General features: G+C 43.5%; 3 protein-coding genes across 7 annotated transcripts in view; 1 reads left to right on the plus strand and 2 right to left on the minus strand.

Annotated features, from left to right (window-relative positions):
* The window catches only part of LOC6611176 (guanine nucleotide exchange factor DBS), a 45,924-nt gene extending 28,798 nt beyond the window's left edge, over positions 1 to 17,126 (plus strand). For 2 of the 5 annotated variants that reach the window (XM_032717441.1, XM_032717443.1), the window contains exons 8-18: positions 2,294 to 2,618; positions 3,031 to 3,660; positions 13,253 to 13,378; positions 13,443 to 14,026; positions 14,090 to 14,254; positions 14,311 to 15,043; positions 15,183 to 15,203; positions 15,270 to 15,483; positions 15,555 to 15,671; positions 15,748 to 16,158; positions 16,426 to 17,126. In XM_032717441.1, coding sequence (XP_032573332.1) covers positions 2,294 to 2,618; positions 3,031 to 3,660; positions 13,253 to 13,378; positions 13,443 to 14,026; positions 14,090 to 14,254; positions 14,311 to 15,043; positions 15,183 to 15,203; positions 15,270 to 15,483; positions 15,555 to 15,671; positions 15,748 to 16,158; positions 16,426 to 16,622 — 3,523 coding nt within the window. In that variant the 3' untranslated portion in view covers positions 16,623 to 17,126. Of the gene's footprint in view, positions 1 to 2,293; positions 2,619 to 3,030; positions 3,661 to 11,099; positions 11,181 to 13,252; positions 13,379 to 13,442; positions 14,027 to 14,089; positions 14,255 to 14,310; positions 15,044 to 15,182; positions 15,204 to 15,269; positions 15,484 to 15,554; positions 15,672 to 15,747; positions 16,159 to 16,425 lie in introns of those variants that run through there. The other 3 variants (XM_032717442.1, XM_032717440.1, XM_032717444.1) reach the window with 2 other exon arrangements.
* Positions 17,127 to 17,394: 268 nt separating this feature from the next.
* On the minus strand, positions 17,395 to 18,096 carry LOC6611178 (ubiquitin-related modifier 1 homolog). Its single transcript, XM_002035698.2, has 5 exons — positions 17,990 to 18,096; positions 17,856 to 17,923; positions 17,711 to 17,792; positions 17,602 to 17,650; positions 17,395 to 17,545 (listed from the first exon to the last, which is right to left on the minus strand). Exons 1-5 carry the CDS (start codon positions 18,028 to 18,030, stop codon positions 17,477 to 17,479), a joined length of 309 nt encoding a protein of 102 aa, XP_002035734.2. The 5' UTR covers positions 18,031 to 18,096; the 3' UTR covers positions 17,395 to 17,476.
* A 150-nt stretch (positions 18,097 to 18,246) lies between these two features.
* Positions 18,247 to 19,112, minus strand: LOC6611179 (transmembrane protein 70 homolog, mitochondrial). Its single transcript, XM_002035699.2, has 2 exons — positions 18,535 to 19,112; positions 18,247 to 18,476 (listed from the first exon to the last, which is right to left on the minus strand). The coding sequence occupies exons 1-2, from the start codon at positions 19,030 to 19,032 to the stop codon at positions 18,264 to 18,266; spliced, it is 711 nt and encodes a 236-aa protein (XP_002035735.1). The 5' UTR covers positions 19,033 to 19,112; the 3' UTR covers positions 18,247 to 18,263.
* Between the last annotated feature and the right edge of the window lie 344 nt (positions 19,113 to 19,456).

Raw genomic sequence — 19,456 nt, forward strand, 5'->3', positions numbered from 1 at the left:
ACTTATCCCATGCCATCCAGTTTTTATTTTTTTTTTTTTTTGACCTGACTCATGACGAGTTGGATCTGCCAGACCATTGACATTATTTGCGTTTTGTTTGCCGACATGTGTAAGGTATTCATTAGCTACCTGTCCAATTCCGAATGTCAGCCAGATGGACGGCAAATATTAGATGTTGGCTGACTTGGCTTCGCTCGCCTCATGGCTCTTGGCTCTTGGCTCTTTGGTCTGCGTTCAGTTTTCACCAGTGCGTCAGTGTCAACATGGCCACTTGGCTTATCCATAGCTTACATCATTTGTCTGGCCAGAGGTCTGACCTCTACTCCATCTCCAGCTTCAGCTCCTGCTCCCTGACTCCTTGGCTATCTGACTCCAAAAAATAAAAAATTAAGAAAAAAAAAGGCAGACCGCGATGCCAATCCACAACTCCCTCCATCGTGTGTGTGTGACAGCTTGCAATTAAATTTGTTTTTATGGACACCGTTTGGCGGGCTGCACTTCTGGGAATCTTCGGCTGCGAAAGGTACCCAGAGTTCGCCAGAGTTTTAGTATAAATATGCATGCCCGCGCATAATACGGGTATAAAAAAAAAAGAAAAGCTCGGGTTACACACGCTCGACCTAGGATTGTGCTCATATTTTAATGCGTCTTGCCCTACAAAATCGACGGAGAGAGCAAAACCCAAATGCATTTCGATTTAGCCCAGCCGAGGTTCACAATTATAATTGCCCATGACAAAGATGTATAAGGAAGTACCAAGTGTCCCTTATGATTTAAATAACAAATTTTATGGACGAAAGTATTAGTAACTCTATATTTCGAAATATGTTTCAAATACAATTATGATTTCAAATACATGTTTTGATTCATCTATTAACAGAATTATGCCGGACTATAAAGGTTTTCCCGACCAAAGATAATGATAAGGTTAGGGTATTTTCTTCCGCGACCTGGAAATACTAAAAAAAAAGTCGCTGTCGGCTCATTTAAGCGTGAGTATGGGCTGCTATGGAATTGAAATGCCAGGCGATCTTTATAGCCTGTGTGCACTGTGCGGCATCATTAAGCCGCGGACTGAGACCCAAAGACTCCGCTGAAGCACGCCACCATCAGCGGAACTTGGCCCGTGAGCATTGCGTGCAATTTGCAACTGCAGCGGCGAGAGCAACTGTATCTGGAAGACAACCTGGGGGTGGACTTGTGCCTGCACTGCCAATTGAGAGCCATTGAGAACCATGTGAGAAACGAGATTCTGGCCTGGCCTGGCATGCGTTTACAGTTAGCTTATCTTGGCCGGCAAAGAATTTCTTCAAGCGGCTGTGCAAACTTTGGCTAAAGTGTTAGGACACGGCTCTTGGCTTCTGTTAATGCAATGCCCACCAGCCGCCATTAGCAGCAATTTCAATTTTTATTTACGCTGATTAAAAGTGGCTACCAACTTGTCATAGTTACGTGACTTCTCCCCGCTGAGCTACTGAAAGGTAAAGTGCTTCATCTGGCCGAGTCCAAGTGCAGAGGCCGCTTATTGCCAATTAAAGTGAACTTGTTTTGGGCGTAGCCAAGTCGGTGTGTTCTGCTCCCCAAACGGACACCACCACCCAATCCGCCCAAGACTTATGCACTTTTTATTCCCCCACTCTTGGATCTGTGCGGCCCATATGCGAACCAGTTCACATGGTAGCCTGGGAATCAGCGGGAAACAGAGCGATTAATTCGCAGGCGGAATCAGGCGGGCAATGCACCATGAGATTATAATGATTTATTTAAAAATTACAGCCTGCGGCCGCATCAAATTTAACAATTCTAATAAGGTGCCCTGGCGCAGTTAGATGCATTTACTCATCTTGAAGGAGGGGATTGCAAATACAGACACCTTGTGAAGTATAAGAAAATTTCCGTTTTAATATCATGTCTGGAAGAAGTTTGCAATACGGTCTGAATAGAGTTCTTAAATGTAATTGAAACTCCCACGAAAACAGTTTTAATAGCTCTTGAAAATGTTATGCTTTCAACAACTCTTTGCATAAAAAGTTGAATTTAATGGAGGCTTAGTAGTTTTGCTGTAAGCCACCTTAATATACTGTATATTGCAGCTTTGAAATTACGAATAAAAAAAGTTAGATTTTGTATCTAAGAATCTGTAGAACTAGTTCCCCCGATCATTGATATCTGCCCACCTCTGATCGACAGCAGGCGAACACTTTGATGTTATTTATGCGACTTGACCGTGCACCTTCTCGGCCGGTTTGAACCACAATTCATGGCTCGTTTTCCACTGCTCTTACCATTGCAGCTCCTGCCCCTTCACCACCTCGTCAACACCCGGAACGACAGCTACAATCAATGGCCATAAAAGCACTGAGCAGCAGCAGCAGCAACAGCAGCAGAAACAACAACCCGCCCAACAGACATTTACCATTTTAATTGCCATCGAGAAGTCTCAACATTTATGCGTAATCGACTTAATTTGCCAAAGTCTCAGACTCTTGGCCAAGCAAATTGGCAATTGTGAAATTTTGGCCGTTTGTCCCGATTCGAGTCTGCTGCAATTGTGCAATGGGCAGCAGCAACAGAAGCTGCAACAACAGCAGCAGCAGAACAATAACAGTGATCACCCGGTGAGTTTAAAGTTTATACCGCCTGACCTTTCAGATTGCACAAAAGGATCACAGAGAAAAATGATATAAGTACCTTTAACAACATACAAAATAAAAATTTAGTTATCTTAGAGCCCACAACTGTTTAAAAAACTTTGTGAAAACTTTCTTTAAAGTCATTGTTCAAAATGGTTCTACGCTTAATGTATCTTAATATAATACATTTTTCTCTGTGTTTTTGTCGGGGGCTGAGATCCAAAGGCCAGGCAACGGGCTAACGCCCCAGCCCGTGCTCTTTTGAGACTCTGATCCCCATCCAATTAACCCTCCCCGACATGACCGACTGGTTAAAAACAGAACTTGTCCACTAATGACAACGAATCCGCTGTTTTTCTCTGCTCTGACTCTGACCCCAAAACAAACAAACAAAAAGGAGCCTTCGTCGCCGTCGCCAGTGGATTTGGTTAAATTCATTAGCGTGGACCAAGTCACGACAAGTGTTGCGCCATCGCAGCTGCCCGCTGGATTGCTGCCCTCCGTGCCCGCGCTGTCCACGCTGGCCGGGATTAGCCAGCGTCATCACGATGCCACCAAGTGGCGGGAGTTTTTCGCCCAACTGGAGGCCTTCCAGCGCCAATGCTCGTCGGCCGGCGGTCGTTTGGTGAGCGCCCTCAGCGAAATACGCGCCGCCGATCTTCAGGGTTTGCCCACGCGCCGCCAACTTTATGGCCAGCATCGCGCCCTCAGTCGTGCGCTGATGGATTCGCAGCTCCACAGTCTGCGCAAGATGGGTGCTGGCCAGTTGGCCAGGCTGCAGGATTTGGCCAGGGCCATCACCTCTGCTCCCGGCTCGCCGCGCATGACGTCACAGCCGCAATCACCCTCATCTTCCTCTTCGGGGGCATTCCTGAACGTAGATGCCGCATGCAAGCTGGGCAAGGTGACGCTCCTCTTCAACGAGGTGGATCGGGCGGCCCAGCGCCTGGAACAGCTGACTGAGCAGCGAAGGGAGCGACTGAGGCAACTGACCCGGCAACGGGCCCTCGAGGATGAGATCAGTGAGGTAAGTCCACTAATGAATGAACATATAAGTGGGTAAGTGGGACTGTTAACTCTTACGTGATGCATAGTAAATATGGGTTATACTCAATAATATCTTCAAATATTAATCTTAAAGTAAATCAACTATTAGAATCGTATTAAAAATTCTAAAACAACAGCAAATATCGCTGATAGTTGTCCAGGTAAAAATGTTCTGGGCTAATGGCTGTATTTCTGTTGGTAGCTTCAAAACCCTAGGTTCGCCGAACGATTTACAATATCCATAAAATGGGTTTCTCCCGGCAACTTTGTAGCGCGAAGCTTTAATGAGCTATGGCCTGGGATTTGCCATTTGCTGACAGGAAATGCGGCAGGCGCAGCCAAATGCGGCGAATGTGACTCCAATCGCTGGATGGCGAATGGCAAATGCCGAATGTATCTGCAAGATACACTGGCGGCGCACTGACATTGTTAATTGAATATGCATTGCGTTTAATGCGGGCTTTATTAATTTATTACGCACATCCGCTTAGTGTCCACTGCTCCAGTCGCTTTCGCATTAGTTTCAGGATCGCTCGGCAGATTGGGATTGAGAGATGATGCTGCCAGTCAGCGGCCAAATGGAGTCGTTAGATAAGCGGAGGCATCCAGGTGTCTGGATAGCAGACAGAAGACGCCACACGGTGCATCTGCCACTTCCTGGCCTTTTAATTGACTGGCTAATGAGTTTTTGGGCAATTGGGGGAAAGGGATCTGCTGCACACAGTGCACATCGCATGCCCTCGGCTACCGTGCGCGCCATGCGCATAATTGCAGTCGCACGCACCCACAAAACTCGTCGCAGTATCTTATGCTGCGAATCTCGCTTAATCAGCAACTGTGAGAGTTCGAGGTACGCCCGTTTTCGGACGAGTCCTTTTGGCCCGGCTAATGCAATTCCGTTGATTTATCGCATTCATTTGTTGCGGGATTAACTGCAGTTTACATATTCGTCATACTTTCGCGCCACTATTAAGTTTTGCCATTATTACTATGATTGTTGATGCTGCCCCAAGATGCTGCCATTGCCTTTGCCACTGCTGCAGTTGCAGTTGCTGGTTAACAAAAGTATGTCAAATTGCAAAAACACGCAGCTAATGCACAGTGAAAAATATATAACTTTATATTATATTGATCGTACTTTTTGAAATAATAGTTATCGTCACATATTGTACAAAATGTTGTTCGACTAAAAGAACAGATTTGCAATCCCATTAATACCCTAACATATATTTCCATTACATATATATTAAATCCCAGTTTTTATAATCTTATTAAAAATCCATAGATAATCTTCCAATAATTTATTTTTTTATTATTTTTTTGCTCTGCACCACACACCGTATATGGGATCACAGCCGATTGAATTCCCCATAACCAAAGATGTATAGATAGCTGTGCGGAATCCTCAATTTCATTTAATAATTTGCGGAAATTGGCATTTAAAAATTTACCGAGCCTTGTTAACGTACACACTCGTATGTGGCGTCTTGCCTGGTTTTCTTGGCCTTTTTCACACGCTCCCGCGCACTCCGCTTCGGTTTGAGAAATGTGCGGCCATTTATCTGAGTTGATTTTTGAGCAAAAATTGAATTTTAATTGCCAACGAAAAGTTAATGAGAAAAGTGAAAGCAAGGTTAAAGAAATTAAGCGCAATCTTTGTTTTGCACTCCCAGTCTTTTACTAGCTGTTTGTTTTTTTTGTGCGATTTTTCAATCGATTTGTCGGCGGTTCGGGGCGCCCATTGATTCGCACTCGCATTAGATTCGATTCGTTGACTTCGCTCATTTCATTTCATTTCATTCGATTTGAATTCATTCATTTTCATTCCAAAAGTAGTTCACCGATAAGCAGCAACCACGTCCATTCAGCTGTCTGTATGTCCGCTCAAGAGTCAGTCTGTCCGTCCGCATGTCCGTTCACCAGAGGCTTGTCCCGCTTGTCATATCGCGATCGGCGCAAAAATCATACTAAGAGATACTTACGAGTATTTAACACCAACACGCTTTCAATTAAAAAGGCGTTGACAGCTACCAATTTTGAGCAGATCGTTGTTAGCTTTTGTTTTGCCTCTTGTAGTTTTTAAATACTCTAACATTAGATTGTTAATGGATGCCAAACAAAATTAAAGTGCGTAGAACTAGCGTTTATTGGAATTATATTGCTTTGGTTTAGGTCTTTTTAATGTTTCACCAATCTTAATTAGATTGGTTTAAAGCAACTTTCAAGCGTGGGAAACTTGAGATATCAACACTCCCAGCCCTTTGCAACTATTTGCATACTTCTAGTTAGATTCACTCTATCAGTAGAAAATATTTGTGAGATCTATGGATAGTGTATTCACCGCTGGCCGTGTCAATTGATCTCGCATTCATCTTGTTTCTTTTTTTTAATTAAATATATATAATCTGCGATGCCAAAACAAGACGATCGAACACACAAAACTGGACCACAAAAAGCGTCTCCAGCCGGCCGGCAAACTAATGTTGCTGTCGTCCATTAGGCGCGAGCATTCAAACAAGGTGCGAAAAAAGATGCCGCCGTGCTTGATGTGTCTGCTGCTGCTGCAGTTGCAACAGTTGCTGTTGCTGCAGTTGCAACAGTTGCTGCTGCTACGGTGTCTCCATTTTGCTGGCCTAGAGGATGACGACGACGACATTATGATGCGATATGCGATATTGTATCTAAATTGCTGATCGGCTGCATTAGCTGCGAGCTGGAAGCTGGGAGCTTAGAGCTCGGGGTCCCCTCCGTAGATGAAGGTGGATTGCTCCACAAATATGGCCGTGTTGGGTGTTTGCTTCGCTGGCCGGAGAAAGGGGTAAATGCAGCTGTGGCGACAGATAAATAAACATTGCTGACGGTGAAATTGGATTTGCTTAGCGCGCTTTCTTTGAGACGATTGCTCTTTTTCTTTATTTGATTTCGTGTTTTATTTTTTGCACAAATTAATTTGCGCAATGTCGGCTTCTTTGTGCAATGAAAACTATGTTTAATTGTTTCGCGCCTTGAATTGCGATGGCCATAAGAAGCAATTTGGATTCGAATTTGGCTGTAGCTTCTGCGGAGGCACACAACATCCGAAGATCCGAACATTTGTGTCACGGAAGCCGGCTTATTTATGGCCCCTGACACTTGACCGGCTGTCTTTTGGGCCAGGAATGCGGTGGGCAGTAGACCGCCAGCTCCTTTCTCCCGGTTTTTTGCGCTGTTTCTTCCAGCTTGCATAACCGCACTGCCAGCTGCTTTCGGCCAAGAACTGGCTGCATAGAATTCGGTCAGGCGAGAGCCATGAAAAATGAAGGCTTATTTACTGTCGACATGCCGAGGCGAACCCCCTTGATAGCCAAGCAACCTCGAACCACGGGACCCCATCCACAGTGGCATTAATAATAACCGCATGTATTAGCCCTCGGGGGCATAATAAGTTTTTCCATCCAATAGAGATGGAACATAGTTCTTTTCATAATTAACCCAAGTTATACCGAATGTCTCCACGTTTCCACATAAATATCCGTATGTAGTCTGTTGCTTTCAAGACCCCATTACATAAATATATCATTAATTTTCACTGAAGTGTGTGGAAAACTAGTTGGCATACAGGAAAATAAGATTACCCTTAATTGCAATTAGTCGTCGGAAAATTAGTTTTTGATTTCGGGTTTTATACATTTTCCACTCGACGCACTTATCTGTCGTTCAATTGCTTAGCCAACTGTCGATTAGCCGTTGACATTTGGATAAATGCTAACCAGAAACCGAGAATTGAAAAATAAGCTTATAGGCACTTTGCCAGATTGACAAATCTTAAGTGGACCAAAGGCAAAAAAAATTTAAAAAAAAACTAGACAAACAAGAAGCTTAAAAGGATTTAAAGTTGAGATCAAACAGTCATTCGAATTAAGGCTTGCCGAGACAACTTTATACACGATACATTAAATCTAGGCATTAGAATTTTAAATGTAGATATATTTAATAATAATAATAATGGGTATATCTTTGATGTTGCAACCTCCTCGTGCGTGATGTTGTGTTGCACCCGTGTCCGCTGTCATCTCTACCTCGAAAGCTACCAAGATACCAAGAGTGGCTCGTACGAAATGAACACATGCTTGCCGCAAGTGCCGCCAATTCCAACCGGTTGAGATTGTTGCATGCAAATGTTCCACGCAAACAAACAATGCAGATGAGATCCTCCTGCTCCTGCACATATATGTATATAGCCGTACCTCCTTCATGGCTGCATGATTCCATGTTGGCTGTGTCATCAAAACGGACGTTAATCATACGCTTAGCAAGCCAGCCATCGCCGATGGGCATCGTCGCTTTGGCCAGAATGTCCAGGTTATTGAATTAACACGGGTTCGGGGTCCTGCTCTTGGACTCTGGGTCTCGAAACCTGCCAGACATAAGTATATGTATGCATATACTGCTCTTGGCGGGCAGACAAAGTGTAATTGTTGTCATGTCAAAACGTAACTGTCACATTGGGTTTGACATGTTTTTTAACACTAATTTTACACGCATTTTTAGAAATCGTCAACTTCATCAGCAGCTGTCATCATTTTTTGAGCGTCGTCACGTCCGCTCCCCAATGCAATTGAAATGGAGTTGGGAGTTGGACTTGAAGTTGAACAGTGTCGCCGTCGCCTGATCGCCGATAAGCTGCCACGCCCCTAGCCCCAGACCCGCCCCTCATTTTCCAAGATATGAACATACATATGTACACACGTACACATGTACGACGCACTGCACTTGCTGTGCCAAAGCAGGCGGCAAAGCTGCTTTTCCAGCAGCAGCAACACCAAGGTGCACCATTCGGTTGCATGCAATATTGTCACCACATTAACGTCTTGGCCTTTTGTGGCCAGTATTTATGACTTTGTGCGTGTCGCACTATCTGGAGACCTGGGCCATGGGATTTCGACGTCAGATTGCCGCTGGGTTGGCTAAGTTGGCCGAGTTGGCTGGTTTGGAAAGTGAAAAATAAGTAAAATTGTAATCGCCTTTTGCCGTAAAAATAGCCAAACGAAATTGCTTTATTACTTTCGGGAATGTTTGCAGCCAAGCGTGCCAAGAGTTTACCATACTTTACGACCATAAACCCCTTACTGGCCCAGTGGGATGCCGAATGTGGGTATGTGGGCCCGAAGGGATTACCAACCTGGTTAGCAGGGCAATAAGAAACCGAATAAATAACATTTGACAGTTGGTAAATGATGCACAGAAAGCTAAGCTAAGACTAAATGAAGTCGAACCATTGACTTGTGATATCTGAATATTCTAAAACAGCAGCTACCTGAAGGGAGCTATCTTTCAAAACATAAATCTACTTAGTAGTTTTTAATTTAAAGTATCTATAGGTTCGATTCAATATTTCTCTCGGTGCACAGCTAGGTGCTAAGAAGAGTTGAAGTTCCAATTGGTTTTTCCCTCTCCATTAACGGCCGGCTTTCATGTTTAATGTCTCACTTGGCGCACTCGCATTCCGATTGCCATTCCTCTGATCTCCCAGCCAGTTATCGGTGCTATAATTTCTAGCATGCTGCCATAAATTCAAATGCGAAACAGCCCGACAAGAGCAGAAATACCTAAAGGCCTGAGATAAGCCGGCTGCGATATGCTTGAGAAACCCAGGCGACACATCACTAACATCACCATCAACAACCGGCGAACATAGAGAACAAATTAGCCAACAAGAAATGAGACAGCCAAATGGCAAAAGCATATCATTTAAGAGGTACTTCAAATAAATTACCCAATACCAGAAATAGAAGCAGAATCCGCTGAATCCCAGTCGAAAAACCCTCACTCCACAGGAATACTTGTAATTCAAATCAAACCGAATCCCAAATGTTCTACAAAATGCAAACAATAGCCAATAAATAAGCATTAAATGTTTATATGATTCTGTTTGTATATATTAAATCTTCAGACTTTACAAAAAATAAGTTTTCTGATGAGTCAGGGTCGCATTTAATGTGTTAGAAACCAAACAGAATACTTGAATTATCTGTATAGAAACTTTTAGAAACAGGAAACCATAAGTTCCGAATATAAACTTCAAACTAAATTGACCACATGTGTTGGCTACGATAAAAGCTTATGATCCATGAAGTACCCCAAATCACCAGACAAAATCGATTTACTCTTTCGAAGGGTAAGCCTATTGCCAATAGTTGTTGCTGTTTTTTTTTCGGTTGTCTATGATAGGCTGCTACAACAACAACAACAACAACAACTACAAGAACAACTGCTGCATTGGCGACAACTTTGTTAAGTGTCAAAATAAATTCGATATTGTGGCTTAAAAAATGTTTATGGCCACGAGATAAGTGCGCGACATTTGTGTAAATTACACGACAGCAGCAGCAGCAAGGAGCAGGAATCATGGTTGCAGGAGGTGGGAGGAGGCAGTGGCCACCACTGGGAGCCACGCATGCGCACAACTAGATGCCGTTGTTGTTGTAGTTGTAGGTGTTGCATGTGTTTTATGGCGCATGCGATCGACTTGTTGAACTGTCACGTTAAATTTGCGTTTTATGTGTGGCGGCAGCGGGAACAGCTCCTAAGATCATCCCGTCCAGAACAGAGTGCAGTCAACTCGCATGCAGCAGTGGCTTATCACCAAAGAGCTCCACATCCGCCATAGATGGACGCGCTCTTATCGCCCCAGAAGCAACTTCAGCCACCGAAGACAAAGTCGCTGGCGGACGGGTGACATTTGCCTATTTACTTAGGTGCACTTCAAGAAAAACTCCTTAAAGTTTTTATACTTAAATGAGACACTCGAAATTATTGAGTTATGAGATCTGTTCTTGAAATTGAACAGATCATATTGCTGTATATCCATAATATGGATCAGGATGTGTGCATAGATATTCGTTTATGAAGTATTGTATCTTGTACGATCTCGAGTAAAACTTAAAAGTAAAATTGGCTTAGAATAGAAGTAGATCTTCAAATTTATTTCAGAACACTCTGATCCTTATTCTTTCAGTGCAAGCGAATGCAAGACTCCACTCCGCCATTGCTGGCGACATCGTCATCCGTTTGTCGTGGGTGCCGGGTGCCGGAGCTCCCAGTCTAACCCATTTTGCCATTTTTTTTTGTATTATTATGTTCTTTGGCTCTTTTCTGTTTACGTTTGCTAATTGTTTTGATTTTATTGAATTTCATTGAGTGCCGCCTGCCAGCAAAGAGGACGGAAAACCGAAATGAAATTGAAAATGCCTCATTATGTGCTGAGTACTTGTGTACACATATACGTACATGTACGTAGAAGATCGTGGGCACGGATGACGCGGAGCAACTGCCTCAGCTTTTCCACATCCAGTCGCGATTCTGAGCTGCCTGTGGCATGTTGCTGCTGTTTTTGACGCGTTTGGCGAACTTCGTTACCATTACAACTGCTGCTAAACTAAAAGCGATCGCGTCATGACACCCGGGCCAAAAACAGAAGAGCCAGTTGCCGGTAAATTGGCAGCCGAAATAGCCAACTATGTGAGTCAGCTGAGCAACTGACTTCGATCGGACACAGTAATATAGCAATCGTATCGGCGCTATTAATAGTTCACAGTTCACTTGATCGATCAGCCCACACGTCCTCTTATCGGCATCGGTTTTAGCAGTGAAAATCAACTTGGGGCCGAGTTTTACTAAATCAATTAATTAATTTATGGCCAGCCTGTGCGGCGGGGCAATCGTTGAGAAACAATCTGCCGATTGGCTTTATGGAGCCAAAAAGGCCAAACTGCCTTCCCCCCTGTCTATCGATCGGTTTCAATGTAAACAATTTTCAGCAAGCCGGCTCTCCATCTTCGAAATACAGGGTGTCTGCAGTTCTTCAGACTAAGTGTGATCCATTACACAGATAAAGTGCACTCAAAAAACCATTCAAAGTTTTTGTGACCCAATCCAGTGGTTTTGACATACTTGTACTTAATGACATCATCGATTTGTGTGTTCTGTTCTATTTGATTGGAAATAGTTGAGCCACTAAATGGAATAATTCAAGGTTCGATTTCAATGTCCGGCTTAATTATTTTTCGTCTCTGTGTTCACTGGTCATAAACACACTAGTGTGGCAATTAAATTTTTAAATGGGTCATTTTCCTAAATCTTTTGTTTCCTTGCTCAAGCTTAAAAAATTAAAATCTGTGATTCAACTAAGCGTTTTCGATTGTTTCGGTCCAAATGTGAAAAATTTGAATTATGTGAATGAATGCAATGAATAAGTTTGAATACTTTTCTCCGTAAGTGTCTGGTATTTCCAGTCAATTCTTCTAAGCACCTTTTGAGTAACTTGAAAAACTCATGAGTGCAATTATCAATCTGCCATGCTCAATCGAATGGCCAAAAAGCACTCAGTTCCGAAATTAGATTAATTAAAGAACGAAGTCAATTAAGAAATCAACCCGATTGCCTCACCCTGTACAATGCTTAGATCTATATATATGTATGTATATTTACGTTAAAAGCCGTGCCTGCCATATCTGATGAGCATGAAGAGTCAGCGTCTCTGACAGCCGATTGTGCTGCGACTGTGAAACTGGAGCAGCTGTTTCGAGCCCCTGCTCCAGATCCCCCCAATAAGTCCGACTCCCACTCCACAGCCCCTTGGGACTTTATTTTCATTCATTGGGTGGGTTGCAGACGTGGACATGGCCCAAAAGAGGATAGAGATAGTGGATCTCTAAGCTAGAGAGATGACACTTGGAAAAAAACAGGCGATCATATTGCAGTTTGTGTAAACAAATCGATTCTGAAAATGAGATAAAATTAAGTTACTACTCTTCTACATGTATCTTCTCAAGTTTAACTATTTCCCAAGTATAACCAATATATTCAAGATATTTGGAAATAGTTGCGTTGTTAAGACTATGAAGATGAAGATGTTTTTCTTAGTGCAGAACTAGAGTTTGGGCAGAACCCAAAAACGGAAAGTGAATGCGCCGGTGCACGCGTCGCGACCTGGGATTTGGGATTTTGAAATCGAAGTCGGACGTCGTCGGATGGGCGCTTTCTGGGATGGGATGGGTATGGAAGCTAGTTAGCTCGGTTCCGTAGCAGCTACATCATCATCATCATCAAGCGGCGGCGTCGTCGATTGTATCAATTCAATTGGACGCAGCAGGTGATTAAAAATTGGTTAGAGCCACAAAATTATCAATGTGAGATCGTTGATTGCCCGTGGCTGTTGTTTTTGTTTGGACGGCATGTCTACCTGTGTGGTTGGTTGGTTGGCTTATATATTGTGGTTTGCAATGCCTTTGGGAGGCTTAGCTACCTCCAAAATACCCATAGTTGAGTCGTTTTATTTGATTTGTGTTCGATTGGATTTTAATTTGTAAAGTGGAGGCTAATTAGAGCGACGATCATTTCTATGAGTTTCACTTTTCAGCGCTGTGAATGGGGAATTGAAAATTGGGATGGAGACGCTGATGACGATCATGATTGTGATTATGATGAAGTGGAACATGGCAATGGGGAACCTTGGCCTGGCGCGTGGGCTTGTTTACAGCGAGTTGAAGGTTTCCCACTGATTTTCTTGCTTTGATGTCCTATTTTTTAAGGTCACCTCATGGCTGGGCAGCGATGGAGCGGAGAATTTGCAAAAGTTTTCACAGCTGCAATGGGACAACGAGTCGCAGTTGAGGACTCAGGAACAGGAGTTTGAAAAGTACTACTTCATAGCCATGGTAAGTGCATGATTAGAAATCTAAGACTCTTCTTTAATCTTTGTGTCCATTTCTAACCCCATAGAAACACTTGGCCAAAGGACGCGACTTGCATGCTGCTGCCCTCAAAGTTTCTGTCCTAAGTGAAAGCGCCAATAACCTGAAGTCCGCCCTGGATCAGTTCGCCCAGAAACTGGAGCTAGCCCACGAACGTTATGAGGCTGCCGGGCGTTTGCTGCACTTGCTCACCCAGCATCAGCGGGAAACCGCTGCCAGGGAGGAACTGCAGCGTTTGGCGGAGCAACTGGGCGCCACCTCGCTGCTGGAGAAGCACTGGCCGGTGATGCGGAAGAGCCATACGTTGCCGGTGGCCAGTAGCACACCGGCTCCAGCATCTGGAAAACGGGTTAGCTATCGCTGCAGCTCGGCCAGTGGGAGCTCCTTTGAGGGAGGTCCATCGAGCAGCAATTGCAGTTGCTGGCGGGAAAGTCGCAACCTGGAGGACATGGATCAAATGGAAGAGGAGGAAGAGGAGCAGGACTGCGACGGTGGTGATGGAGAGGAACAACAGTCCAAGATCGCCGATTCTGGTGTGGGCGTTTGCGACAATTGCGAACGTAATCCCAAGCTGGCCAGGATCTGCTCCTGCCAAAGCCTTAACGAAAAGAGGTGAGTACTTGGGAAACAGTAAAATACTTTGTGGAATTTCACCTATAGCCAATCCCTTTTCAGTCACGATGAGCTCCTCGAGGACGAGTGCTTCGATCGACCCTCTAAGAGATACATGGACATCATGCATTCGCCCATGGAGGCGAATGCCCATCTGCAGTGCCATGGCTCCAGTCTAGAGCTGCCCAAGCTGGAGGAGCTCAGCTGCCTGGATCCCAAGATACAAAAGTGAGTTCTATCAGCCACAATTATTCAATAATAATATTAATATTAAACCCACTTAGAACGCTTCTATTGATCATGCGTGAGATGATTGGTACCGAACGCGACTATGTCCGCTCCCTGTACTACGTGATCGAGAACTATATAGATGAACTGCTTCGCGAGGATATACCTCAGCCACTGAGGGGCCAGAGAAATGTGATCTTCGGTAATATCGAGAAGATCTTCGAGTTCCATAACTCTCACTTCCTGGGCGAACTGGAACGCTACGAGAGGAATCCCTTAAAAGTGGGAGCTGCCTTTCTGGAGATGGAGTCCAAATTCTACCTATATGCGCTTTACAACAAGAATAAGCCCAAAAGCGATACATTGCTAAGCGAATATGGTAGCACCTTCTTCAAGCCCAAGCAAATGCAGCTTCAGGATAAGCTAGATCTGGCCTCTTACCTCCTGAAACCCGTGCAGAGAATGGGAAAATATGCATTGCTTCTGCAGCAGTTGGTCAAAGCTTGTAAAGGAGTCGAAGGAGCAGCTCTACAGGAAATCGCAGCGGATGTAGAAGAGCTGCAGCGAGCAGAAGAAATGGTCAAGTTTCAGCTGCGCCATGGAAATGATCTGCTGGCCATGGACTCCTTGCGCGATTGCGATGTGAATGTCAAGGAGCAGGGACGACTCCTGCGCCAAAATGAGTTCCTTGTTTGGCAAGGACGCGGTGGCAAGAAAACTCTGCGACAAGTGTTTCTCTTCGAAGAACTGGTGCTCTTCAGCAAAGCTCGCCGCTTTCCCGATCATAAGGTAAGCATTTCAAAAAATATATACCAGAAGTAGATTCCGGCTCAAAGCATTTATGATACGCCAATAAGTAGTCTTAGTAAGTTAGAAAGCAGGCAACAAATAAAAACACATTTTATGTTTAACTCTCACGCATTAAAAGGCAACGTATGAAAGGCTTAAGGTACCTCATAAAATATTTTTTAAAAAATTCGAACTGCTTAAAAATGTTTTTATATTTCCTTAACAGAATCTGGATATCTACATCTACAAGAACAGCATTAAAACTTCAGATATCGGCCTCACAGCGCACACAGGTGATTCGGCTACCAAGTTTGAGATTTGGTTCCGGAAACGAAAGCCCGATGATACGTGGATGCTGCAGTGCATGTCGGAGGACATTAAGAACGCCTGGACCGAGGAGATCTCCAAACTGCTCTGGAAGCAGGCGAAACGAAACCGAGGTGCGTGTGACTTACAATATCTATCAGATATCTGATTAGTCTACTTCCAACTAATACCTATCACTTTGCAGAAGTTCGCCTGGCGGAGATGTCCTCAATGGGCATTGGCAGCAAGCCATGTCTAGATATTCGACCCAGCAACAATCAGATCAGTGATCGCTCGATTCCCTTGGCACAGCTAAATAAGAGTAAGTCCCTCTTAGGTTAAACCATAACCATGGTCACGATTTCATTAAAATCTCTTCCTCGATGAACTTTGCATAGCTCCCAAACTGCGACACTCTGAGCCTGGAAAGGGTAGCATGCGGCGTCCCAATTCACTGATATCGGAGAGCTCCTTGTCCAGCGGCACCAGCACCACCAGTGGCTCCTCCATCAGCGGTGGCTCCTCTTCGGGTCACAATGATGGCGGTGGCAGGCACAGCCTGCACTTTGGCAAGCTACCTGGAGCACACAGCGCTAGTTCCACCAACTGCAGTGCCACTTTGGAGCTGATCAACGAAACTCAGGCCCTGAAGTTGGCCAAATCCCCGAGTGGAGGTGGAATCAAGGGGGCGGATACGCCCGCCGACGGAGGCAACACTTCCGGAAACGGAAATGGAAACGGAAACGCACTCAGGAGCAGCAAACGAAACCACAAACGATCGACGACCATTGTCAGCCAACTGTCCATGGGTATAGAGCTTGAACTGTGCTACTTCTTCTAGGGCCCCAGATGCATCCCGTAGCTAATAGTTGATCCCTGTACATAATCTCGAAGAACACCCCAGTATTACTGTATATAATTCCCCACCAACACCAACACCAAAACCTAACCCGTAATCCGTGCCTGTCCGTGTGCTGCATGTTTATTGATCCATGTTATATGTTGTTGGCGCTTTGGCGCCACCTGTTCGTATCCGAAATATAATATCCAATATGTGTAAATATCCCCCCATTCAGAAAGCGGCATTGTCTCGGACATGTGCGTTACCCCGGATCAGGAACAATCGGCGGCGGAGAGCAGCCGAAGCAGTTGGTCCACATCAACGACTGGAGCATCCGGAGCTTCAACGACGAGTGCATCCACGGTGATCCTGCGGCGATATAGATCTTACGCCCATGCAGCGGAGTCTGCAAGTCCGGAAAGCGGCAAATAGAGGAGCTCCTGGAGCATCGCATCTAGATATAGGATAAATCCCCATTAATAGCTTTAGCAGAACGGTTTCATCGGATCCCATGTAGTATCATCATATTACGTTCGATCGCTAATTTTATTTCATTATTTTTGTTATTTATTATTTATTACATTTTTAATTTTCGTTGATTTGTCATAGTCGCTGCTTTTCGTTTGGCCTTGTTTTTCGGAAAAATCAGTCGAAATTATTGAATTCAGCGTATCAATGTCGAAGCAAGTTTCATACATATCTATTTCTTAGTCCACACAATCGAACGATCCACACCACACACACACAGAAATCGATGGGAGCCATGAGCAGCACCCGAAAAAGGGGCGTGGCCGATGCCCAACATATCTGAATCGAACTTCATTACGTACAGTTAGTTGATATGTAACCTAAGTGCCTATAGTTAAAATAATCATAAACGAACATAAAAAAATATATCTATACTTCATAACTCGATAAATAATTTTAAGCGAAAATTTAAATTCAATAAATGTTGCTTCAATGTAAAACGAAAGTGTTGTCTTCACTTCATTTCAAATTACCCGCCAAACCACAGCTGAGTTTTTCTATTCTTAGCTTCCTTACAATTCCCAAGTGCTTGTTCATCGCAGTGCTTTTATAAATAGCGAAAACCTGCTAGCTTACAATCTCTGGATGATATGATGAAAACTTTACTACCCGAACCATCGTGTGGGCCTTTGCCTCTGGTAAAGGGACGTAATTCTGATTCAGTCAAATACTGTTTTTGTTTGTTTTTTGATTTCAATTTAATGGGTTGCTGTATAAAAATAAAATTTGCTCTTATATTTTAGATTCCAGAACGTTTTTTAACCGCCGTGTAATGTCGATATAAACAACACATTGTCGTTGGGCTGCAGCTCGTAGTCCAGTTCACCCTAGAAAATGAGTTATTTATAGTTAATAGAATTCCAAATTCTGTACCTTTACTTACCAGTAATTCCCAGTCTGTATCATTTATGAGAACCAAAATTCCAGGTCGCCTGAAAACACAAATTAGAAAGTATAAACTATGCATCCCTTATAGTTTAAGCCAAACTTACACAGTATCTTCTTGAAGAAAGAGTTCCGGACGCTCCGTTAAAATATTCGCATGCATCCACTTAAGCAGATTAGCAATAGTCCCTTTAAAATATATATAATTCATAAGCGATTTCACTCAATTTTAAGAGCACTTTTAGAACATACATTTTTGATTACCGTCCAAGGTCAATTCACGGCGTTTTATGTTACCAAATAGTAACTCCGCCCCGGCACTACCAAATTAAATTACAAATGGTCTCATTAATTGGAAATAATAATTCGAACAAGGCTTTACTTACCTAAATTCCAATATAATTTTTAATTCCGGCGTGCCCATCATATGTTCGATGTAAATAAATGTGTGACCGCGTTTTAGCTTTTCAAAAAAACTCAACCGTCCAAAAATAGTACCAAATATAGAATCTTAATTTATAAACATTCACATGCTCTTAACTTCCAAATATTATTGCATTTTTAAAGAATTTATATTTTATATTTAGAATCTTAGAATTATTCCCATTAAACCTATCCTATCCTAAAAAAAAACACGTTATCATAAAGATCGTTTTTTTTTTATTGCTGCTCCTTGCTCTTTTTCGACTTTTCGGGATTCGGAGTCAAATCCAGTTTGAAATCGATCGGCTTGTCGTAACCCATTATCTTAACATAGTGCTCGGGATCGTCGAAAAGCGCTGGGTCCACAAACAGGGGTCGTTTGTTGACCAGAAAAGAGGTGAACATGCCGGGAACCTCCGGAACGACCACATCATTTGGTCGGAACGTAGTCTAGAAGGTAAATAGTATGTACATCGAAGAAAAACACCTTTAAATTCTCTTTACCCACCTTAATCTTTTGCAGAAGCAGGGATATTGTGGTGGCCGTGTACTCCTCTGTTTGTGGATTGTAGTGCAGCTCCGTGACGTATTTCTTGGTGATGAAGTGCAGCAGCAGAGGGGTCACAAAGGTGAAGAATCCTCCGACGGTACATAGGAATACCGCCATGCCAGTTCCTCCGATTTTCATTCCCTGCTCGAGAAGAATGGGCTGGGCGGCCAAGCCGGCTAAGCTGGTGCTCAACGAAAAGAACTTGACCATTTTCATGCGTGGCGCCAGAGTTCCATAGTAGATCCGCTGCAGTGCATCCTCGGATTCAGTTTTCGTCGACTTCACCGAAAGCCACCTGTTTTGCTGAAAGTTCTGTGGTTGTGACTGCTGTGGTCTTGTCCATGAGGCACTTGTTATGCATCTGCAGTTGTGCGGTACAGAAATCTGACGACTGGCATTTGCCAGGGCAACAGCAAACTGTTTCCCTCTTGGCAGCACCGCTCGCAGGCCTAACATGTTGTAATTCACTTATTTTAATAGAAATAAACAGCTGTTTTTGCCGAACGTTAAATAACACGAGTTGCAGTGTGACACACACTTGGGCGCTAAAAAAATCCCGAGACGATTCGCCTATTCAAAACATACCAACTCACCTTTTAAATACCGAAACAGGAAACGGCAACATTGCACTGATAACGGAAATTTAAATCGGAAATAAATATTTTAAATTATTTCTAAATTCTAAGCTATAATTAAATTACATTGAACTGGCCAATATTATGATCTTATCACAATAAACACCAATCTCCTTATAACTATATAAATTTGTACTTACCAATTAAGAACTGATGGATTATAAAACACTTATTTTTTTCTTTTTCAAATGTATATATCGATTAAAAATGCACTGATACTGACGGATATAGCACTTAAAACTGCT

The sequence above is a fragment of the Drosophila sechellia genome, chromosome 3L (assembly GCF_004382195.2).
Source record: "Drosophila sechellia strain sech25 chromosome 3L, ASM438219v1, whole genome shotgun sequence".
Classification (NCBI taxonomy): Eukaryota; Metazoa; Arthropoda; class Insecta; order Diptera; family Drosophilidae; genus Drosophila; species Drosophila sechellia.